At 42.1% G+C, this 22,013-nt stretch overlaps 1 protein-coding gene across 1 annotated transcript; it reads right to left on the minus strand.

The window, feature by feature from the left end:
• Positions 1-758: 758 nt before the first annotated feature.
• kif3ca (kinesin family member 3Ca) lies at positions 759-21,160 on the minus strand. The gene is made up of 8 exons (XM_079350065.1): positions 19,118-21,160; positions 7,688-7,789; positions 7,239-7,361; positions 5,839-5,957; positions 5,500-5,616; positions 4,729-4,837; positions 4,396-4,541; positions 759-3,503 (listed from the first exon to the last, which is right to left on the minus strand). The coding sequence occupies exons 1-8, from the start codon at positions 20,531-20,533 to the stop codon at positions 3,416-3,418; spliced, it is 2,220 nt and encodes a 739-aa protein (XP_079206191.1). The 5' UTR covers positions 20,534-21,160; the 3' UTR covers positions 759-3,415.
• Between the last annotated feature and the right edge of the window lie 853 nt (positions 21,161-22,013).

Raw genomic sequence — 22,013 nt, forward strand, 5'->3', positions numbered from 1 at the left:
CGTCATTATTTGTTGGCTTCTATTTAAATCTGTTACCGTTTTTTATTTCCATGACTGTGTGCTGATCTGAGGAGGATACTATCATACTTTGATAGTATCATAAACTCTGCATGCAGTTTGGACCACAGGAGAAATATTTCTGCTCCAATGATGATGATGCTCATGGGACTCGTACATTGAAGCAAATTAAAAAGCAATTCTCTTTCTCTCTCTGTCTCACACACACACACACACACACACACACACACACACACAGACACACACACACACAGACACACCTCACAACACATGCACAAACCCCAGTACAGAATAATCTCACACATCCTTGGTTATTAGCTGTTCATTAAAAGTATTTTAAAACGACTCGTTGCGCAGCAGGAGCCTGTAGCAGGGTCTTTATTAGGTTTTTTTTTTTGTCAACTAGACTCTGCCAGTCTGACATACCATGTTACATACATACATACATATAGATACACAACCCCCCTTCCATGCCCATTTCAACTCCCTCAACTCACAGGTTACCATAGAAACAGGCTTGATTTTCACCTCCTCCACTTCCTGATTCCTCGTCCATCCCCCCCCTCCAAAACCTCTTCTATTGGCATCCTCCCTCTTCCTCCTCACCACCCCCACAGCCCTTACACACACACACACTCGCACACACGCACCCATGCACACACATTTTTACAATATTGTACAAACATGGAAGATTTTTTTTTACAAACGTATATGACAAAAAAAACATGGGCAATGTTAGATGCAACCAAATGTCTTCTTTTTTATTTTACTTTGGTTCACAATAAATTCAAACCGATCACTTACATCTTTGCAGCGCTGTCTGCCCTATTTTTAGACCATAATTCACGGTATCTTCAGGCAGTACTGATGCTGCATTTAACACAGCAAAATAATCAGCACTGTACTTGCATGAACATTTGAGGACACTGATGTCATTTTCTTAAATATCTAATTCAGTAATTCAAATCTTTATCTGATGAATATTGAAAAAGATGACAAACTCTCCCTTTAAAACACACAAAAAACTCTACTCAGTAATACACTTGTTTTTCTGTTGTTTCATTAAAGGTATGCTTGCATGTATTTGAACCCTTATTTTTACCCTCATCAACAAGAAAAATCAACATTTTTATCGAGCCTCAACGTATTCAAAGCTACATTTGTTTCTCCATGACAAATTGGGTCAATTATGTACCCGTTTACTGTTGACTAAACACAAAATCCTCAGTGCGCTTCTGTAAATGTCTGACACAGTAAAGGAAGTAGGTTAACACGGATTTGAAGTCCACTGAAAACGTGACTGTAACTCGTAACAAGAACTGGTTTGGCCGAAGTTCTTGGCCAAATGAGACGATGAGAAAATGTTCACATTTTCTGATGTTTGCTTTTTATAAATCCTTGTAAAATTAAATGTTCACGTTTGTGCATTGGGAACTTGTGCAACATTAAACAGTTCACAAATTGCAAAGATTATAAAACAACAATTGTATGCACCCCTAGAAGGAGAAAGGTAAAGTATGTTGTGATCAAAGCAAACATTTTAAAAGGTGCAAGAGACACAAGATGGCATGAAAAATATTAGATTGCACAACTCTGCATTTTTCATCTGTGCATGAAACTGTTTTCTGAAAGACCTGTCAGGGGGGAGATGCTCCTGACATAACGGAGAATCAGAAGTGGAGGGTCATTTTTATTGTCTGTGGAGGTCCCTTGAATCTCTTTGATTCAACATCATAGATTTACAGAGATCAGAGTAAAAAGAGAAGAAAATAGTCACATTTTAGGATGTTAGAATTTAGTCGAAACACCGTAACACTTCAATTTAAAGTGGGACCATGACTGACCTCTTAATTACGTTTTGGGAAATGGACAGACATAAATTCCAGTCACTTTAATAGGATATGATCAAATATATGGTTTAATGTTTGAGTAATTATCATTTTGTACATAAAGGGGAAAACTCAACGTAAATGTGACACATTACACAGCATTAAAGGACTGCTCTCTGACAGCCTGCAGGGGGTGTATCTGTAACTGGATCTCTATCATCAATTATACAATTAGACAGCTTGACCCATGTCTGCTCCTGTTAACCTCCTGCAGCTAAAGAACCCAGTGACACTAACATGAACACACCTGAGTGCAGACGGCTGTCCAAACAACAGGCCAATGAGGTGGACTAAGGAGTCCAGCTCTGACCTTGTGCACTGAAATAAAGTTGGTTTACCTTTAGTGTATCCGATATAGACAGAACTCTGCATACTGTGGGGATTCTGATGGCTCAATAACAACTTCAAAGCTCCAACGAAGGAATTTAGTTTGCGTTGTTTTTGGCGCCCCCTGTGGACAAAATGGTAACTCACCCCTTTTTTCATTTCTCATCTCTCGATTTTCTTAAACAAGTCGAATTTATAAATAATTATTCCTGTGCAATAAGGGACAAAATGTTTGATACCTACCCTGGAGCAGCGGGTTAAAGAATTAAAAATAACTGTATCGAAAGAAAACAATCTTTATGCTGAATTTAACAACCCATAAATACAATATCAACCATATAAGACACAACAGCTAATCCAGTCAGTGCTAATGTGAGCTGATACCACAGCTCTTTCCTCGGTCGGTCCTCTTGTCTAAATCTGGCCAAATTTTCTCCAAAACAATTCAAGGCTTCAATACAACAGTCTCCAAACACATAGATGGCAGACAGACACTTTTTACATACAATGCATTATTTTAGACGGTAACATGAAACATTTTTGAATATTCTAAATCAAATAAGATGTGATAAAGGTCATCATTCAGGTTTCAGAGCACCTCATCTGACCAACGTTGACAATTTCAGCTGACACAGATGTAAACTCTCATCTTTGTGAATTAATTTGTCTCCATTTTTACACAGAAAACAGAAAAAAAAACCTGCCCAGAGTCGATCCCCCTAATACATGAAATATCTACACCGTTTTCTTACAGGCAATTCAAGCTGTATTGGTCACATTTAGAAACACAAACAGGCAATCATACAGCCCTGTATATACATAACACACACACACACACACACACACACACACACACACACACACACACGGGACAGTCTGGTTTGTTAAAGAGGATGATCCAGGGCTCATGCAGGGAAGAAGGGGTCCTGGTGTGTCTTGACATCCGTACAACAGGATGAAAAGCTGTTCTCCAGAGTTTCTGAGGTCCATAATGTTAAGTTTCCTGTCAGAAGAATATTTCCTCTTTTATTTCTCACAATCTGTCAGGATTCAGCAGAAGAGATGACGGTGAGTGTTCCCAGCTGGCGGCCTTATTGAGAAGTCCTCCAGAAGGAAAATAAAAGGAGAGGATGGGAAGGAATTAAATAAATATCAATTAAAAAAAAGTCTCCACTAAAGCTCTATTGAGCTGCCATGGCTGCAGCAGTTTGACATGCCGACAAGGAAACATTGGACGAAGAGGAGGCGATGGATTTTGGAGTCTGGCACCTGGAGAAAAAAAAAAAAAAAAACACAAATGAGCATGCTGCCTTTATATTTACTGACAGATCAACACACTTATCAGGTAATATTAAGATTACACTCTGCTGTACAAATGTAAAATAAACCATCAGATTAGGACCGCCTACAGAGGGAGTGGCTAATCCTGAATAATCTCATTCAAAGATGCATTGACTCTAAACCTGCAACAGTCAGACACAGAGACAACAGTTTCTCTATGAACTAAAGGTACTAAATGTCTTATTATAAAGCAGCACTGAGGAAAACAGTAGCCCGTGTGAGAACATCATAATGATGTTATTTAAAAGACAGGTGGATACAGATGTTAATGCTTATTTTTATTGTCTATCGTCCTTTTAGATCAGTGCTGGTTTTTTCCGAGGGTTCTGCCAAATGTACAGAGGCTAAAGTCCTGAAGCAGGAGGCCCAGTTAGAAATCCATCCTGTGGCTTCTTTGCTGCATGTCCTTCCCCACTCTCTCTGTCCCTGATTTACGCCTCTATCCACTGTCCTATCAGCACGTTTCACAGCCTTTGGTGTTTCTGAGCTAAAACGTCTTTATTCATTGGCCATCATTTCTTTAAACAGGATAAAAAAAGTTTGCACATGCAGGACTGAAGGGTTAAAAATGATTGTATTAAGGTAGGATATGTTTGAGTTTAATAATCTTAACTGCTGTGTCATATGCTGCATGAAAATTAATCTTCAGATTGAGACCCTAAAACTTCCAACTATTTGTATCTGAAACAAATAAAAAACAAGGGTGAAGCATCATCATGCATATCTATACGTAAACACTGCTGTTGTCAACATGTGACAGGACAAGAAGATAATATCAGCCTCCTGTCTCATCGTTCTGGTCCGTCGGGTTCAGACTCACCAGGAGCGAGACTTGCGGACTCCTCTGTCCTTGGTGGGCGAGCTGTCCACGGAGTGACTTTGGTTTGACTCCGCCTCCGCTGAGCGATCCAGAGAGGCGGTGTTTGGAGGTGTCATGTCGAGCTCCAGAAACATGATGTTCTCAGCCTGCACACACAAACATATGCTCGCTGTTAGTTTTTGATGAATAACAATTTATACGTTTGATAGGACCTTCGTGTTCAGTTGAACCTAAGTCTTTAACTTCCTGTTTAACAGTAACCTTACAAAACACACACACACACACACACACACACACACAAACACACACACACACACACACACACACACTTACCCTGTATCTGGAGTTAGCTCCCATCGCTATTGCAACCCTGGCGTACTGGCTGATGGGTCGTTTGTATCCGACTGCAGATGCCGGCCTTTTCTTCATCTGAGAGGATTTACTAAGAACGAGGACGGAAGGAGAGGGCGATCAATTATAAATCAATGTCATAAAAGGTCGAAAGGCATCTGCAGGAAGCTCCAACTGAAAGAAACAAGATCTAGCTTTTCACTCGGGGAGTGAATGAAACGAACTGAATCGTATCCTATTGGATTGTATGGTACCGTGTCAAATCATATCGATTAATTTGAATTTTAAAAGTCCAGTTTCAGTCACACTGACACAATACATTAATTTTTTTCTCACTGCAAGTACAAGTATGGACTTTTCTCATCTCTGCACTAATCCTTTAACAGAGACGGTGTGAAATAAAACACTGCAGAAAAAGAACAAAATAAGAAGAGAAGAGCATGTCATTTATTCCCATATTTCTGAGTCCTGACTTGTTGTTGTTGTTGTTGTTGTTGTTGTGAGCTCATAGCTACTCTTCCCAAAAAGCCAAAGATGTTACTGAAAAGTTTTGTTCTGTAACGAGCTTTGATAAAAATGTACAATCCATTCATCCATCTGACAAACAAACATATGAATGAAAAAGCAGGAAACAGGAACTGGACAAGAGAAGAAGAGCTTATGGACCAGAGGTCATGGAGGTCAAATGGCCACATTGACCTCACACTTCTTCAAGCCATTAAAGTGAAATAATGGGAATTTCCTAAAACTGACCTCTCAGCAGGAACCAGAGGCTGAAACTTCCACTGATCCTCCTCGGCGTCAAATGTGAGCCGGTTCATGATCTTATTCTTCTCCTCAGGGGGGATGAAGTTCTCAATGATCAGATACCTGCATGAACACAACACACAGCCATGCAGACGTTAGAGCTGAGGTCACTATTATAGGAAGCCTCTGTCTTTTTTGGTTTCAATACATGACATGATTGGAGGTATGAAACCCCTACAAAGCAGGTACTGTATATTTCTGATGAGAGAGTACGCTGTGTTTGCTGACTCGTCCTGTCGTATTTGCTGATTTTTGCTGACTCGTCTGCAATTTTTTCGGACTCACTTGAACTTGAGCTCTCTCGTGAGCTCGTTCTGAGTTTGTTCCAGCTCCTGGCGGCTCCTCACGTGCTCATCGTTCACGTCCTGGATCTCCGCTTTGATGCACTGCAGCTTGGCATAAAGCTACAAGCAGAAAGAGAGAGAGCGAGAGAGAGAGAGAGAGAGAGAGAGAGAGCGAGAGAGAGAGAGAGAGAGAGAGAGAGAGAGACAAACAGAGAGAGGGTGAGGAGGGGAGATGTCGCCCAGTGCAGTGCAGTTGCTGGTGAACTGGTCTCCAACTCGCTGTAGCTTGGTTGCCAGTAGCAACAGCTATGAAGGCACTGGCGTCTGAAGGAAAGGGCAACCAATCAGAGCACAGCAGCTCTTTCTCCCTCAACAGCTCTTTCCTCCTCCTCCTCAACTGTCCTGCTTTAACCACTGAGGGCGCCAAAAAAGACCTAAATACCCTCGAGGAGATTTAACCAGGTAGCAGACTTTTTATTCCCTGCCTTTGCTTGTGCATTACCATTACCACCACAGTGCACTTTAGCTCCATTGCTTCACAGTTAACGCTGAGCACAGCGACTCTCATACTGCAATACGATACACCCCGCGACGATTGTTTTGATTGCTCCTTTCAAAGCGCAAAAAGATGGAAGCATTTTCTCACAAGCTTGTTTTTCTGTCTGTAAAAACCTTCTACGGTCTCCAAGTTTGTTTTTGCGTCTCATAAAATCAGTATGAAAACTTCTTCACTCAATCCTCTAGCTTTCCTCAGAGCGTGGGCACCATGCAGTGAGTGACAGTCGGATGTCACACGCGTGAGAGGGCATCATGGGAGCAAAGATCAGCACAGGATCATTAGACACATTGTCATCCACACTCACACAATGGCCGGTTTTTTGGCGTTAGTCCTGCTGGCCGTGCAACGAGTTGGGAAGTGAGAGGAGCAGGGAAGGGTTGAAAAGGTTTCAGAGGGTTTTTTTTTTTTTTGGGTAGGCTTGAATTGAGGGATTCATGAGTGAGTTACTGGGATTCCGGTGATGTTGGCGTGGAAGGGGAAACAGATTGAGCAGGTTAGTATGGAAAGCGTGACGAGGCCCAAGATAGAAAGTGTGACGGAGTGAAGTAAAGATCCAGAAGAGAGGAGGGGACGGCAGGACAAACCTTGAGGTACTGGAATTTAAGTGTGTGTGTCCGGACGGAGCGTGCGTCCGAGGCAGGGGGTCATTAGCATCCAGGTCAGGGGTCGGGGGTAAAGAGGGATATACTGATTAGGGACGAAAAGGACGGTGTATTTGTGTCTCAGTATGTAAAAATGACCAGCATATCTTTATTGCATTTGGTGCAGAACTCTAAATTAAATAGCATATTAAAAATGAAGTCTGACTTGTCTGTGCAGATACATTTTCTGAGCATCTTTACCTTCTTGAGTTTCTTTGTCTTGGCCTCCACCTCCTGTTGCAGAGACGTGAACGTCTCCCTCAGCTCCAGCGTCTCTTCATCCTGGACCAACACCTGCTGCTGAATCTCCCTCTCGCTACGAGACTGCAAACATCCATCAAAAAGATCAATTCTCTGCAGCCTGCGCTCACTTAGAAGGCGTTTGTTCTGCTGTTGGTGATTAAAACAGCTGATGCGACACTCTGTGTCTCGCTGCTGCAGATTCGCACAATATGAAAATGTAGTCTTCAAGTGTGCAGGCTTTAAATTGATTTTAAAGCAGGATTACAGTCACAAAAGTGCACATCGTGCAGGTGTAGCATCAGGGGGAATTAAACTTTAAAAAAAAGCAAAAAAGTAAAATGTTTGCATCGGTAAATAGATACCATAATCTTATTAAATCACAATACAACCAACACACATAGGTTTACCTGGTCAGCGATCTCCTGCCTTTTCATCTCCAGCATCTTCTGCTGCTCGTTTGTGTGATCGATGATGTTCTTTCCACCAACCAGCAGCTTACTCTCCATCGCCTGAGAACAACAAAAAACACTGTTAACATTTGCACTCGACCTTCATCAGGCTCAGTCCTGCACACATGTACAGCTCACACATCACACCTAATGCATATATTACACACAACATATCAGTATATTATATTTCCTTATTGAGTGCCTTGGTACTCTTCTAGTTTTTATTTTACTTTTTTTTTAAACAAAAGAAAAAAAAAATCAAAACGCAGTCAATAGATGTGTAAACCTGCTTGGTAAAACATCTGATTCTGTTGTGTCTTTAAAACATAAAGAACTTTTATTTTAAGGGACTTTAGAAAGTTATTGTTATGGAAACTTTTTGACAATATCGAGGCGGAGAAACTCTTCGAAAATGAAGGTCTTAAGTTAGCAGTTTTAAAGGTCGACATGTTCCCTGCAGTGTGTTGAACGTGATTTAGATCGTTTTCAAAGGATTATTATTTCTGCCACTTTTTCTCTGATACCCAGTTACAAAATGTTCTGAACAGCTCGACTGAATAACTACACACACGTAAAAGCATAAATGTCTCTACACATTCATGCAAAAGAAACGGAATAGATTGTCTTTCATGGGGTCAAACTAAGTTCAGCTGGACATCTAACAGTCAACCTTTGTGTGTGTCGGAGCTGAAGTCAGTGCACACTTTGTGCTGATGGGGCAGACGGAGCTCATCGTCCCCATGATGACACCGTGCCACAACAAGCTGAGCTCGGCTGAAACACTGCAGTGGTTCAGACTTCAGACATTAATTCAAGAGAAGAGCAGGTTACATAAGGTGTTGTACTAAATAAAACATGGGATCAGACTTTTTGTTAGCTGATGTTTGATAACCAACTCGACGAAAACTGGATGGATTGCAATAAACTACAGTAGATATTTTTCACAGCCAGACATTAAATTGTGAATTTTCCTCTGTTGAAAGTTCCTCCAGCTTTTATTGAAATGTCAAAACATCATTTGAGACGTTATCTAAATACTGTTACCGATACTGAACTGTCAGCTGTGATTCATTTGTTCAGCCTGCAACAACCCCACGTCTTTGCTAGCATCTAAATTAGCCTGAAGGTAGCTGGAGTCAGCATTTCCAATATGGCGACCATCACACAGACAACAGTGAGTGATGTCACTATGTCCATGTTTTTATACAGTGTATGATTTGAACTGACTCTCATAGTGAGACAGTCTAATGATCTGGATACTTTGTCTACCACTGATTTTCCAAGGTAAGAAGTATGAAGTTTGTGTGTATCCTCAGCCTTTAAATTGTAACATGTAAGCCGATTAAACAACAAAATGTTGAATGAAGAATCATTGTCAGTTCATGCCTCTGGTTATAGCATCTTTGGTTACTGTTAAATGTACTGTATGGCCTCGGGAGGGCAGTGATGCAATCTGTGTGGAAAGTGAGGACCTCTCATACACACACACTTAGTTTTGCTTCCTGAGGGCAGAAATCTAACAGGACGGATATAAAGAGGGTGGGAAAAGAAGACAGAAAATGGAGAGAAAAAGGAAGAGAAGAAGAAAATGTAAAGAGGAGGAGGGTATATAGAGAAAAAAGGGGGCCCAAGGAGGGCAAGCAGGGGCCATGGCTATTTAGTCTGATCTACATTCCAGTCTCAGGACTTTATACAAAAAGACTGAGAGCAGCCTATGCATTCTTTATAACTCACACATACCACACTGTCCATTTGATTATATGAGCACACACACACACACACACACACACACACTCAGAGTCATGCACAGTACAGTGGAGTCCTTCAGAGGGGGTGCATCAGGTCTTTACAGAAAGCCTCTTTGTTTAGATCTGTGTCTTTGTGCTCAGTGTGTGTGTTGTCATATTCTTTCAGCTTCATTAAAGGGCTGATTCATGTCAGAGGTTTTCTCTCTAATGCGTGCCATGTCTCTTCATCCAATTACACTGTACAGACACAAACCTCTTATGGTCAGGTTTTGGTCATGAAGGCTGTGACAATGTATTCAATTCAGTCGTGACGTTATCTCGCACTAAAATTGCGTTTTGATGTTTTAACTTCATAAAAGAAGAAGAAGATCTGCCGTGAGTATCTCTGTGTTCATAGTACTGTGTCAAATTCTCCAATTACACCCATTCACAAATGCAGCAGCATCCAATTAAATGGCGTAATGTTTGTTGAAGTGTTTGTGGCGCCTGGTGAAATAGCTTTCTATCATCGAGGTCAAAGGAGGAAACGGATGCACTCCTCCTCAAGTAAATGTCAGCAAAGCAGAATCTGCAGTGTTATTTTATATTCCTCTTGAAACAGGTCGACGGAGAGCCGAGCATCCTGGTCTGAGGAAAGCTTCAGATCAGCAGGTTTTAGGTTTAATAAGTCGTAAAGCTTTGACTTAATTTTCCCGATACAGTAGGACTTTAGCCATTCCTTTTGCACGCTGTTTTTCAAAGTCTGAAGTTGCATGTTACATAGTGGTTTTCTATCTGGGAGTAATTGTACACAAACATCCTCTAGGATTAGTGAATGGTTCGACTTCATCGTGAATAAGCAAGCAGAGATATTTATTAGATATGTATGGAAAGGAATCATCTGCATATCGTGATGATTTATGATCACAGCATCCTCAAACTTTGCAGGACTTAAAACTTTTCTCCTTTAATTTGTACCTGACACCGCCATCTTTTTGTTTAATAAGTAAGGAAAGGTATCATCTGCATATGAAAGTGCTTTATTGACACGTTGGCATTACACACTCGGAGCAAGTAAAATCGAATTTGAGCTGACGTCAAAGGCCCAAAGATGAAAAGAAGAGGCGAGAGGAGGAGCACGAGAAGAGGGAGTGATGACTCTGTGCGAAGGCCAAATGACCTTCAATCTCATGAAATACGACTCACTGGTCATTTGATTCATTACTCGGTCTCCTGGCATCACTGGTGACTGTGGTTTTGAACAAACACACACACACACACACACACACACACACACACACAAACCCAGATGCAGTCACAATGTCTGCTCTTCTCTAAAGGTCAGCGTAGGGCTTCAGTTTGTCATGTCATATTAAACTCTCCTTACCTGGCTCCCTCTCTCTCTCTCTCTCTCTCTCTCCCTCTCTCTCTCTCTTTCTTTTTGCTGGATCACTGAAGCAGATTTCACATTTTAAAATCTGTGCGTCAGATAAGATTTAAACTCTCAGAATGGTCCTGAGTGTCTTCAGTCTGTCAATGCTCACACCTGTTTCTATATAATATTAACACACAGGCAGCATGATGGCAACTGTGAAGTGAAAAAGCTGAAGATGTCATGTCTCTCTTCAGGGCAGCCCCTCCTTCTCCTATTGTGGGTTGTCTGTCTTTCCCGGTCTGTATAATCCTCATGTTTCTCTCCCTGATTGAGTGTGGTGGGTGTGGTTTCTTTCCTCAGGAGGCACCAGGTGTGCCACATCTACAATCAACCTGGGCTGTACAAAACCCCCAGACTGTCTCTCACTCAGTGCCAGATCGTTCCGTCTACCACGTGTAGGAGTTCAACTTCGGCCCTGATATAACCTCGAGTTGTTTTTGTTGAGTTAGCGTGTGGAGCTAACTTTTTTTGTCTTTGCTCTGCCTCTCAGATTGTTTGCTGATCATCCACTGGAGCACCTCGTCGCTTGTACCCCTCACACCTGCAACCCACCGGATCCTGGGACTTCTCACCACCCCTCCCCTTTGGCACCATTGTTTGATTCACTTTGTAATTAAATCTTGCTCACGTATTCCCTCAGTCTCTGTCGTGCTCTTGGGTCCAAATCAAGACAATTCACAACAGAAGAGTTCTTTAATGCTTTTCCTGGAGCTCGTCGTTGCACACGTTTGTCACTTTGCATATTTATGTCAGAATGAATAATCTGCCCGTTAGTGCGTTCTGTAATTCTTCTGGCTGTGACTGATCCATTTCCTGATGGGAAAATGAAGAGAGCAGGAAGTGTTGCATATCGAGACGGCTGATCCGCATCAGCCATCCAATCACAGCGAGGCCCTGGCCTGCTGGGAGCGACCGGGTTATAAATACAAAGTGACGACAACATCTCGAGTGTGTGCATCGGAGAGACAGAAAGCTTGCTGGGAACAAACAGAGACACGGAGAAGTAGAAGAAGAAGAAGAAGGGGAGGCGGGAGAAAAAGATGAAGGCAAAGGCCATCTGTGAGAATCTGTTTCACATCAGTCTGGGTCGATGCAAAAAGCACTTAAGAGCCACAACGTTAAGGCTAAAACCTTATTAGCATCCAATCACTGTCAGTCATCCCCGACTTCTATCAAAAACACGAGGGAGATCCAGGAAGTGACACGTAAACCCCAGATCACAACATAAGAGCATAAGCCCACATGAAACAAACAGCAGAGGCTCTATTTCAAGATGAATTATTTTGCCCTTTATTCACATGAGCTAACATGTCAATGCCACAAACACAAAGCGTATGCTCTTTTTTTCGATTACCATGGTTTCATTTGTAAAGGAAACACATACTGAAAGATTCAAGGTTCATTTTATAAGTTTTCTGAAAAGGTCACATTTGTTGAGATACGAGATAACCCGAATTTAGCAAATACCACCAAATGAATACAGCGTGTTAACTGTTAAGAGACAGAAACTCGTCTGTGAAAAGCAAAGGAGGAAATACAAACCTCTTTTTATAACTGCAATGTCTTTAAACAAAGGAGGTCTGTGTTGTCAGACGGATTATGAAAAGGATTGATTCAGACATGAGAGGCCGATGTCTCCTACAATGCTCAAAAACAGGTTTGGACTGAGTTGCAACCTATGGTGTCGAGAAAATGAAGCCAATGAGGAAGTGGAAAAAAGCTGAAGAGTCCACCTGAAGCTGGCTGCTAAAGCTCAAAGAAACACAACACACGTTTTCAGAGCTTAGAGTAACTCATGTAGCTAATAGGAGGTGTAAACAGAATAATAAGTCACCCGTTTTGATGATATTAAATCGAAGAGTTATTTATAAAAAGGGGCGTGGCTGACCTGACTGAAGGGCGTGCTTTTAGCTGTTTTTTCAGCAGGCTTAAGACCCGCCTCAGCTCCAGCTCTTTGTCTCTTACTATTTGACTGAAAGTTAGGTCGAGACAGTCTTTGAAATATGGCGACCGCCATCAATGAGCTTCAAAAGTTTGATTTAGAAACCAGTGTATGATATCACAGAGTCGAAGACATCTTTGATTCATCAGCTCTGAATTTAATGTTCTCTTAAAAAAACCAACTTAAAACAGCATGATGTGCAGATTTATTTTTAACAGACAATTTACGAAAAAAAATGTTTACCAACTTGTATAGAAATACCAACATTTATTGAGAGTTTCACAATTGTTTTGTAAGACTACAGTGACAAACAATAACTAAATATTACAGCAGTCATCCATCTAAAATCTCTTCACATTAAGAGCTTTGTTTATTTTTGAAAGGACTTTTCTTTCTTTCTTGTGTTTCTACTGAGAGGAGACGACTCTGTATTGTTCAAGAAATGCCTCAGTGCTCTTCGCTGATCACATGACTGAAGGCTTAGTTCACAAACAAACACACACACACACACACACACACACAGAATCATGTAGACACACTCACAGACATACAAACACACATGGACCCACACAGAGTCGATCCATCAATATTTTAGTGATGCAGCCTCTCATGCTGAAAGATGGGTAGCAGCAATGAGCTCTCTCTCATTAGACACACACACACACACACACACACACACACACACACACACACACACGACTCCATCTTTCTACCCAGACCTTTCCTCTTCTAATTAGGCAGGAAGGCAGCGACATAAACAGGAACAGAGTCATACTATCCATGTCTCTGTATCCATGTGAGAGCGTATACGTGCGTGTATGTGCAGCATGTCCGTTTTACTTTGTGTGTTATGCTGATGATATTTCCCATGAGACAATGGGCATTGTGTTTGTCTCTGATCTGATTGGTTAGGCTTTCAGCAGTAAGGACGTCGGAAAGAACTTTTTTCTGTCATTTTATCACCCTATAAAAGATTTCCTGACGCCAACTCTTTGTACAGGCAGCTTTTTCATTTTCAGCTTTATGTCATTCGATTCACATTCTCGGGAGCCGTCTGAACTTATATAACATTCCCGTTCAGATAAACTGCACTTACAATTCTGCCACTTGGCACACATTTGCGAGAATCCATCTTTTTAAACGGTTACTTTCAGACTTTTAATTAAAGATTCATGAATCTGGCCTATTTATTGTGCTGGTTTTATTTTCTCTGGGAAGAGATCTTCATCCTCAGATGTGAGGAAAACTGCAAAGAAAACAACGTACTAGGAAAAATGCAAATAAGGGAAAGACGGGAAGAAAAGGATATTTTTAGGTAAAAATAATAAATATTCAAGGTGAATGAGAGCGATATATAAGACAGCTGAGAATCAAGGTGTTTGTCCAGGTTCAGATTCGTCGTTAAAGCCAATCAGACGACGCTCGTTCTGATATTTAACGTGACAAAAGAATGATAAAGCTTACAGAAATCATACGTCTTCTCACAGGACCTATAGATACTCGTAACAAGAGGCAGAAGGAATGGGAATAATCAAGGAGAGAGCGACAGTTAGAAGACAGGAGATGTTGCAGTTATGACCCAGAAAAGAGGATCTAAGAATAGTCCGGTGTGGGGACGAACACGCCGCAGCCTCGTCATGAGAAACTGCTGCTCAGCATGAAGCAGGAAAACCGTGACTGTACGTATACCTGAGCGTTTCATAACAAGGCTGCATATCAGAGATACATTTTCCCTGTAGTGAGATGTGACTAAGTTAAGGCCATTTCCTGTCACTATACTGTCCACACTGCGAGTAGGACGTGGAGGTACTTTGAGGAACTTTTATAAGGTTAGGGTCGTTGCAGTTTGTTTCTAATCTTTTACACATGCTTGAGGGTAAAGGCTCTGATTAATTCTGCCACAGTGTAAATTCAAAGGGGTTTCACTTTGGGCAGAGCGGACAACTGTACACAACAGTTGTACCAATATTACAGCAGTCCACAGATGGAGCTCCGTGGAGGCCGGCAGGCTCGCGGCACCCTGCAGAAACACCATCTGAACCCAACATAGCTTCACAAGGCTGGTTTTCTGACCTACTTACAGCTGCTGAGTGAATCTTTGTGGATGTATCAGAGGAGGCGGGAGAGTGAGAGGAAACAGTGAGGGGACTCTATTTCCTTTCAATTTGATTTTTATCTATAATTGGCTGTGTCTGAGCTCTTTTCCTGCATGTCTCCAGCCTCTTGCTTCCTGTCCGTGTTTCTGCCTGGCAACCTCTTTCTAATTGGTTGCTGGAGCAGAGAGCAAACTAGAAACCTTCAGGGTACAGTCCGTGATTGGCTGGCTGACAGCAGAATCAGCCAATCAGAGAAAAACAGGGCCATGGTCTGTTAGGACTGGCTCATTGATCCGACTGTAACTGTTTTAGGATCATAGCATTAAAAAGGTAACAAATGTGCTCAAAAAAAATATTGTAAAAAAAGGTTTCATTGCAAAAATAATTTAAATATTTCCAAAAAATTTTAGACCTAAACTGTCTTTTAGATCTTTTTTTTGTGTCGTCCCTTCTGTCTGTGTGTTTGTCTCTGTGCTGGTCACAGGTGGACGGTGTCCCCCTCACACCTGGCCAGAACTCATCAGTCCCTCGGATGTTGCCTGATTTAGATCAACCCATGGACTCCCTCTCGTCCTCTCGTCCCCATGCAGCTCCTCGTCACTCGATTGTGTTGATGTTTACTTGGTTTGACATCATACCACATGTTGCACACGTCACACACTCACCTCACTCACATAGTTAGTTGTTGTTATTTCGTAAGATACCTTTGCACCGTCTACTGTACGTTTCCCTTTTTTTTGTCTCAGGCCTTAAGACAATCATGACCTCATGACAATCCTTACATCCTCAGCATCCCACCACATTATTTGATGTTATGAGGGATTGTGTGTCTTCATTTCATCTGAAGAAAATATTTAATAGAGTCATTTTATTCAGAGGAGGCTGAATTAGCTGAGCCTTGTAATGTTTTAGCAGACGTGAGTCAAACGTGAGGAAGTCCTGCATTTTTTGGGGACTACTTTCAGCAGTGGATTAAGACACATTTGGTGCTCGGGTGAATAATTAGGGCAGCAGCATGCTGTGTGAGGAATTGCCTCAAACTGATGGACAGTTTGTGTTCGCTGTAATGAAAGTAATGTTACATCATTCTCTGTATTATAAGGTCATTTATGTGCTTTTAATTTATTTTGGACAATAATGAAGCTCTACAGAAGACTGCACATCAGCTTTTGAGTACCAGCGTAATACTGAACAGGATCAACTCAGTTTTGTTCTTTTTTAATGGGATTTATTGAAAGAATAAAAATTCAAATCAACTTGAAATATTTTCATTTTGAAACAGAAAATGATCCTGGATCACTCAAAAACAAAATCTGTTTTGAAGTCAGGAACAAACGGCGGCAGACTGATGTACACGAGAAACTCTTCACGATCATCTTCCTCCTCGAGGGTGGGACAGGAGGAAGACGATGTTGCTGATTCTCTACACTGACATCACTCAGCAGCCGCCCAGTCAGCATCAAACACGGTCATAAACACACACACAGCCGAATACACCCTCTGAATTATGCTGTGTGATCACAAAGAATTTCATACGGTTTAGCAGAAAACACTATTAGCCCCCTCGGCGCTCTGGTGGACAACGTGATCGGAAGAAATCCGAGCAGCCAGCCTCACACAGGAATGTAGATGAAAGCACTCAGTCTGAAGGACACAGAATCAGGACGTACATTTGCTCCGTCTCCTGGGACTTTCACGGACCTCATACCTTCAGTGAGGGGGAAGAAGTAGAAACTGCTCTTGATTCAAATATTTCTGTGTATTAAGAAGTATTTTCAGTTCTTTATTTCTCACATTATTTGATCCCATGTGCATTGAAATAACAGCTATACAAAAAATGAACCGTCAACATCTTCTCATGAGAAAGACGTTTAATTTATCCTGTTACTCAGGGATAATAAAAAAAGAAAGGCTCAGCATGAGTTAACTCAACCATGGAGAGAAAGAGCAGGGACTGAAACGTTGGAAAGGAGCCACAGGCTGGAACCCGAACCCAGGCCGCCCCGCTGAAGGGCCACAGCCTCCGCACCAACCAGCAGGCCGCCTGCTTTTCTTTACGTTTTACACCTGCATTCACAACACCTCACTCCTGAATCCCAGATATAAATGTAAGAATTTGTTGTTACTAAAGTTGCACCATGATGATCTAATAATCCAGTCGATCAAACCGTCATACTCCGGCCTTCATCAAATAGGTAAAACGAACAAATGCCGAGTGAGAAAATCAGCACAGTATAAAACGCAGCTTCAGTTGATGCATGCTGTTTTAGATATGACATGACCATAACATTTTAGAGAGAAGGAATCTCTCTCTCTCTCTGTCTGTCTTACTACCTCTTTGTTTGAGGAGATTGTACTTTCATTTACTCACAGCTGTTTGCAGCAACTTCAACCTACCTGAGTTGTTTTAACAGATCATCCCCAAAACAATACCAACAATAACAAAAAGAGCGTACTAGCATGCATCTTTCTTTTCAATCTCATCTCAATCTACTGTCGTTCATAATAACAATGTCTCTTTCCTCCTCTCATTTCCTCCCGTTAGAGGCTCTACTGCAGCTCAGTAAGCGAATCCAGCAATGTATGGCTTGATGGTCCGAGCGGTAGCTGCCGTATTATGGACTGTAGGGGCTCAGTCATTCTGCATGGATGACTTATTGACTGGATATGCATGAATCAGAGCAAATTAATGCAGCTCTGCCCTCAGCGCTCAGTCTTTGATTTCTGACTCTCAGTGTGAAGAGAGATAGAGAGAGAGAGAGAGAGAGAGAGAGAGAGAGAGAGAGAGAGAGAGAGATAGATGACATTTTTAAACTACAGTGGTCACCAGTTCCTGTCCAGACACACAAGACACCTGATCAGGCCACGGACACAGGAGCAGGTATTAAAACACACACACACACACACACACACACACACACACACACACACACACACACACACACCTGTCAACAGAACCAGTCATGCTCGCTCAGTTGTGCCACCTTTTTTTCCATTTGAAGAAAACAGGTTCAGCATCTCTAAATGAAATCAGAGCTTTTAGATGAAACACCTAAAATATTTATCTCCTACAAATGAATAAGAAACCGTCAGCCTAAAACCACTGACAAGGAGGTTGTTGTCAAATAAAGCGTTTAGCTACAACCTTTTACAGTCTCCCAAGATTCACAGAGAGTGATATATTTGACGATTCAAAAATAACAGGATGAAAATTCTATTAAAAAAAAAACACTGCTAACTCAGGTTAGACTTATCGAAGAGATAACACATGCTGCTTTTGTCTAGAAATAAGTCTGCAGTGTTATATAAAATATATTTCCTGCACAACCTGCAAAAGCAGTTTGGATTGAGTGTTTGTTTAGCTGATGAGAAGTTTTTCACAGAAATAAAACATCATGATGTTGTCATTGGGTGCAGTCAGGATGACATCATCAGGGTGTATAGGGGCGGGAGCTTGGAGAGGTTAAATTAATATTCCCATCAGAGGGGGAGGGCTGCTACACATAAACTATTGAATGGCATTATGGGAAATGTAGGATCCTGTGTTTTGTTAACGTACTAGACTCAAATTAAAGATGACTGTCTGGATATTTCAGACTGGTTTGTATCGATTTTGACCGTTAGTTGTCTTGGTCTAAGTCTTAAGTTAGCCAACTTTATAGAAGAGCATCACACAATAACCGGAGGCCCCTTTAATGTAGAGACTCCCTTCCATTAATATCTAAAATCTATTCCTGCTACTGTATCAGCTGAGCATGAACAGTAGTTTTTGTTATGTCCAGGTAGGCACATTTGTCATTTTGTTAATTTGTTAATTCACTGACACACACACACACATACACACACACACTGAGATGTAATTCGATGGGAAACCCCTCATGTTACGGTCTATAATGTCAGTTAATAACAACTCACAGGATTATCACACAGTATAATCCCATAGACTACTTGTTCTTAATCTTATTCCCTGGATTGTGTGTCTGTGTGTGAAAAAGGGAGAGAAATATGGAACGAGGGTCTGTTTCTTTAAGAATATAGATCTGAGGTTTGTATGTTTCCTGTGAATTCACTTTCAGTGGAATCGAGTATTACAATTTTTTTGTGTCCTTATTGGTGTTTTTTGTGACCTCTATCAAAATTCAGAATTAATAGACATGCAGATGACGAATGTTGTAATTGACTTCTCACCTTGTACTTGGCGGTCAGCTGCTCGGTGGCCTCCTGCTCCTTCCTCAGATCTCCCATCATCCTTTCCTTCTCTCCCAGGAGCCTCTGCTTTTCCTCAGCCAACAGGAACTGATCCCCTCTGATGGCCTCCTTCTCCATCTCCAACCTTTGCTCCTCCAGCTTCACGTACTCCTCCGCTTCCTTCTCCACCTCCTCGCCTTCGTCCTCGCCCTCCGTACAATCGTCCCCATCTCTTTCCCAGCTCTCGCCGTCCACCTGCCCGTCCTTCTTCTGCTTGCTCCTCCACTTTCTGTGGTGCAGCTGCGCACGGAGCCGAGCGATCTCCATTTGGAACTCGCGCAGCAGAGCATCTTTGGGATCCTCGTTGACTCTCGGTTGGTTCTGGATGTTCTTGGCACGGTTGGCATAGCGGAGGGTTGTCAGGGTTTCGTCGTAGTGCTGCGAGGAAGGGCCTAAGGTGGCGACCATGACAGTCTTCGCATTCCCACCTAAAGAGTCCTGCAAAAGCCGAGTCAGCTTGGAGTCCCGGTACGGCACGTGGCCGCTTCGCCCATCAGCCAAAGCTGAGATCACGTTCCCCAGTGCCGACAAGGAAAGGTTGATCTTGGCTGCTTCTTTCAGGCGTTCACCCTGGACGCCAGTCTTTGCTTGGCGCTCACTTCCAGCCAGATCCACCAAATTGAGTCGTCCAACCCGGATGTGTTTCCTCCCGTCTGGACCTGGCTGGCTGCACTCTACTGTAATCAGGAACAGGGCGTGGGATCGAGAGGAATGTTCGTTCATGTCAGTCGCCCCAACCGCCCTCGCCTGGTTCCCCACATTCATCACCTCTTCGATCTCCTTGATGCTTTTGCATACACACGATGTGAGGTCACGCACATACACCCCTGAATCTGGATTCTCCCTGAGCTCCAAGGCTCTGGCACTGCCATGGTTTGGATCCAAGAGATCCCGAACCTCCTCCAGGTAGATCTCGAGGTAGGACGCCCGCACCAGGTACTGCTTATCGGACTGTGAACGGGAGATGTGTGTGAAGATGTGGTCGAACGCATTTGGGATCACGCCTCGTTTCTCAGGGTCCAACCAAGCCCCCTGCATTGTGTACGTCTTCCCAGTTCCAGTTTGGCCATACGCAAATATGGTGCCGTTGAACCCATCGAGAACAGAATCTATCAGCGGTCGAACACTCTCGTCATAGAGATCTCGCTGTTTGGAGTTTGCGTCATAAACTGCATCAAATGTGAATGTTTTCTGGGGCTCGCTGGCTGGTGCTCGAGGGTTTCTGAGGATCACCTGCCCGAGCCGAAGATCCATCTGTATGATGCTCCCCGCGGGCCCGTTGGACTCCTCTTTCCGGTTCAGAGGGCGGCATCGAACTACCACCTTCACTGACTCACTGCTCTTATTTTTAGACATGGCTGGATGTTGGTTCTTTATGAAAACAACCAAAGGATCATTCAGTATAACTATAAAAAAAAAATAGACAACCTTGATGGTGCCTTCAATTGGCCTCCCGTCTGCCTGTGAATTGTGTAACCATGGATTCCTTAATTATTAATAATAAATTCAGTATGGCTTCTTGATCATAACAAAAAGAAAAAAAGCTACAGGGTCTAACAACACGAATTCCTATTTAAGCCAACACAAATAATGAGATGCCAATACATCTAATGGCTAATTTCCATTTCGTATTGTCTGTGATATCAGCTTACACTCAGACAGACGGTCAGCAAATCTCACGCGCTGGATCGACGCTCCATTGCAGGTCCCTCTTCACATTCAGATTCATTCGACAACGGAAAAAAATCCAGCCATACCGACAATTAAATCAATGAATACGGCTTTCACAATCATGTCGTCCTCGTTTTCACACGCCCGGTAGTTCCGTTACAGACCGCCGTCCGCATCCTCCCGTCCGCCGCTCATTGATGCTCTGAGCTGGGTTTTCGTCTCTCGGTCTGTGCGGAGAGACAGGGCTCCCCTCCGGAACGCAACTCACACAGAAATACACAGACACACAGGCACACACACACACACATGCACACACAATCATTCAACCACCACACCCCACATCACTGCGGAGCGAAACAAAGGACCATGGGAAATTGAGTTTTAACTCATTGTGGAGCCAATTCTTGTTCAAGGGTGCCACCAGAGTCAACTGGTCATTCTGAAACATGTGTGATTTTATGGGTAGAAATTCATTCCTCTTTGCCCAATCCAGATCTGAACAATAATCTTAATGGTATAAAACACTTGAGTTCAGTATATATATTCTGCTGTCATGTTGTACTATTTAAAGCCAAAAAATGCTATCCAAACTTTTACCAACTTGATGATTATAAATATTATAAATATAAAATATATTTCTTTATTTTTTTGTGTTTTGGGCCTTTTTTTTTTAATAAATGTTCATTCATCAATAAACTTTCTTGGAATATAGGCTATAAGAGCAAATTGGAGTAGAAGTTCTTGTATACGTACATACTCATACAATATAAGTTAAAGTAAGCCAAGATAACCTACTTATACAATATGAGGTAAAGTAAGCCAAGGTAACCTACTTATACAATATGAGGTAAAGTAAGCCAATTTAACTTTATTTATACCTGTAGATTTGTTTGTAGGTAGATTCAACTTCTTAACTTAAAGTTGCCCTCTTGTTTGCCAAAGTCTGGAAACATAACATACAGTAGGTTTAATTAAACACATACAGTTTCGTTTATATAATTGTATATTTTGCAAAATACTGTTTCACCTCTTCATTTTAAGGGCAGGATCAGTTTTAGGAAATGCTTTTATAAAGAATATGGTGACATTTCTTTACAGGTTAAGTAGAAACTATTTCAAACTTTTTTCAGGGCTCTCAACCAGTGGTTCCCAGCCTTTCCCCTAA

Source organism: Symphodus melops (assembly GCF_947650265.1).
Source record: "Symphodus melops genome assembly, chromosome: 1".
Classification (NCBI taxonomy): Eukaryota; Metazoa; Chordata; class Actinopteri; order Labriformes; family Labridae; genus Symphodus; species Symphodus melops.

Coding starts and splice junctions, on each gene's coding strand:
- kif3ca (XM_079350065.1), bottom strand. CDS start 20,533: ATGTCTAAAAATAAGAGCAGTGAGTCAGTGAAGGTGGTAGTTCGATGC. Junction 7,790..19,117: donor AGCTGACCGCCAAGTACAAG/GTGAGAAGTCAA, acceptor TGTTGTTCTCAG/GCGATGGAGAGTAAGCTGCT. Junction 5,958..7,238: donor AGACAAAGAAACTCAAGAAG/GTAAAGATGCTC, acceptor TTCTGCTTGTAG/CTTTATGCCAAGCTGCAGTG.